Here is a 2,039-nt window from a genome sequence, read left to right as displayed (position 1 = left end):
TATAGGATCCGAACCCGCAGCGGGAGCACTGCTGCGCTCCCAGCGCCGCACTCTCCCAAGTTCGCAACGGGCTCGGCCCAGCCTTTGGGTCTTTGCTGGGTTTTTTTAGGTGCTGACCCTGGAATTTGTGTCTTGGGTGTGCTGTGTGAGCCCGGACCTTGCCACATAGTAACTGAATTCACAATTTACACAGACACTTGACTTTGAGTGACATGGGCATGGTACCTTCCCTCACGCTTACCTGTCTGGTGCGGCTGCAGTGGGATGGAGCCCAGGTACCCAGCAGCGTCAGAGTGGGGGAGGGGCCTCCAGACCCCTGAGGCCTTCTTTGTCTGATGCAGCTGCTGAAAATGGCCTTTGACGAGGAAGTGGGGTCCGACAGTGCCGAGCTCTTCCGTAAGCAGCTGCACAAGCTGCGGTACCCACCAGATGTCAGGGGTACCTTTGCGTTCACCTTGGGGTCTGCCCACATATCTGGCCAGCAGCCCCGGGCCACCAAGGACAAAGGTTCTTCTCTCAGGTATGGGGCACCAGCTGTGTGCCTGCCTCAGCCCTCCCAGACCCCTGAGCCTTCGTCCCTGTGTCTCTTCCTCTCACTTCTGCTGATCCTCTCTGCCCCAGAACCCTGTCCCGGAACCTGGTGAAGAACGCCAAGAAGACCATCGGGCGTCAGTACATCACTCGGAAGAAGTACAACCCCCCCAGCTGGGAGCATCGGGGCCAGCCGCCCACTGAGGACCAGGAGGATGAGATCTCAGGTAGGGCAGCTGAGGGGCAGTCCTGGGTGGTCTCTGGATGATGACTCCCCCCTGTGGAGGACCAGGGGTGGGCTGGATGGTCTCTGGGTGACGACCCCACGTGCCCGGCCGTTGTAGTGTCGGAGGAGCTGGAGCCCAGCACGCTGACCCCATCCTCAGCCCTGAAGCCCTCGGACCGCATGACCATGAGCAGTCTGGTGGAGAGGGCGTGTTGCCGTGACTACCAGCGGCTTGGCCTGGGCACCCTGAGCAGCAGCCTGAGCCGGGCCAAGTCTGAGCCCTTTCGTATCTCCCCAGTGAACCGCATGTATGCCATCTGCCGCAGGTGAGGGCCACAGCACATGCCAGAGAGGACGTGGCCAGGGATGGCTGGTGTGGCGGGAAGGTGCTTGGACACCCTGCCTGCTGAGGGCCTGGCCAGACAAGGGATGTGGAGCAGGAGGGAAGAAGGTTGGGCTGCAGGGCTTGTCGGGGTCAGCTGGCTGGGTACAGGCCACCTGGCTTGGGTCCCGGGAAGCCATGAGTTCTCTCCCCTTTTGCCCCCACCATGTTTTGGCTCCTCCGCTCACTGCTCTGCGTGGGAGCCCCCAGGCGGGCATGGGGTCGGGGCCTTTCAGCTGCCCTCATACCTTCGCTTCCCCGCAGCTACCCAGGGCTGCTGATCGTTCCCCAGAGTGTCCAGGACAATGCCCTGCAGCGTGTGTCCCGCTGCTACCGCCAGAACCGCTTCCCTGTGGTCTGCTGGCGCAGTGGGCGCTCCAAGGCTGTGCTGCTGCGCTCTGGGGGTCTGCACAGCAAGGGCATGGTCAGCCTCTTCAAGGCCCAGAATGCACCTTCTCCAGGTATCCTCCCTCGTTCCTCCCTTCCCACCCGCCCTGCCCCAGCTCTGCTCCAGCTCCACCTCCTCTCCAGGCCAGTCCCAGGCGGACTCCAGCAGCTTGGAGCAAGAGAAGTACCTGCAGGCAGTGGTCAGCTCCATGCCCCGCTACGCAGACGCGTCGGGACGCAACACACTCAGCGGCTTCTCCTCAGCCCACATGGGTGGTCACGGTGAGGGGGCTGCGGGGTGGGAGGAGGAACAAGGAGGACTTCCGAGGGTAGCTGTGGTGCCATTTGCGGCAGGTGGGCCAGCAAGGGGCAGAAGTGGCCCTGGTCGGGGATGTTTGGGTGTGGGATAAGGAAAGGGTCCCTCCAAGCACCCGGCAGAGGCGGGATGTCCGCTTAGACCAGGTAAGTGTCCTGAGGCCTTCCCTGCTCTGACCACATCCACATCCATCCACT

General features: G+C 62.6%; 1 protein-coding gene across 3 annotated transcripts in view; it reads left to right on the top strand.

Moving 5' to 3' along the window:
- The first annotated feature begins 344 nt into the window (after positions 1–344).
- The window catches only part of LOC103584269 (myotubularin-related protein 5-like), a 3,273-nt gene continuing 1,578 nt past the window's right edge, over positions 345–2,039 (top strand). Inside the window, exons 1-5 of one of the 3 annotated variants that reach the window (XR_549958.1) lie at positions 345–520; positions 622–758; positions 876–1,083; positions 1,404–1,600; positions 1,671–1,988. Coding sequence is in view for 2 of the 3 variants with exons in the window: in XM_008565335.1 (XP_008563557.1) it covers positions 351–520; positions 622–758; positions 876–1,083; positions 1,404–1,600; positions 1,671–1,936 (978 nt within the window). In the remaining variant the exon portion in view is untranslated. Of the gene's footprint in view, positions 521–621; positions 759–875; positions 1,084–1,403; positions 1,601–1,670; positions 2,008–2,039 lie in introns of those variants that run through there. The other 2 variants (XM_008565336.1, XM_008565335.1) reach the window with 2 other exon arrangements.

The sequence above is a fragment of the Galeopterus variegatus genome, unplaced genomic scaffold (assembly GCF_000696425.1).
Source record: "Galeopterus variegatus unplaced genomic scaffold, G_variegatus-3.0.2 Scaffold48468, whole genome shotgun sequence".
NCBI lineage: Eukaryota > Metazoa > Chordata > Mammalia > Dermoptera > Cynocephalidae > Galeopterus > Galeopterus variegatus.
The sequence above is the reverse complement of the archived record's forward strand: the minus strand, read 5'-3'. Positions and strand labels throughout refer to the sequence as shown.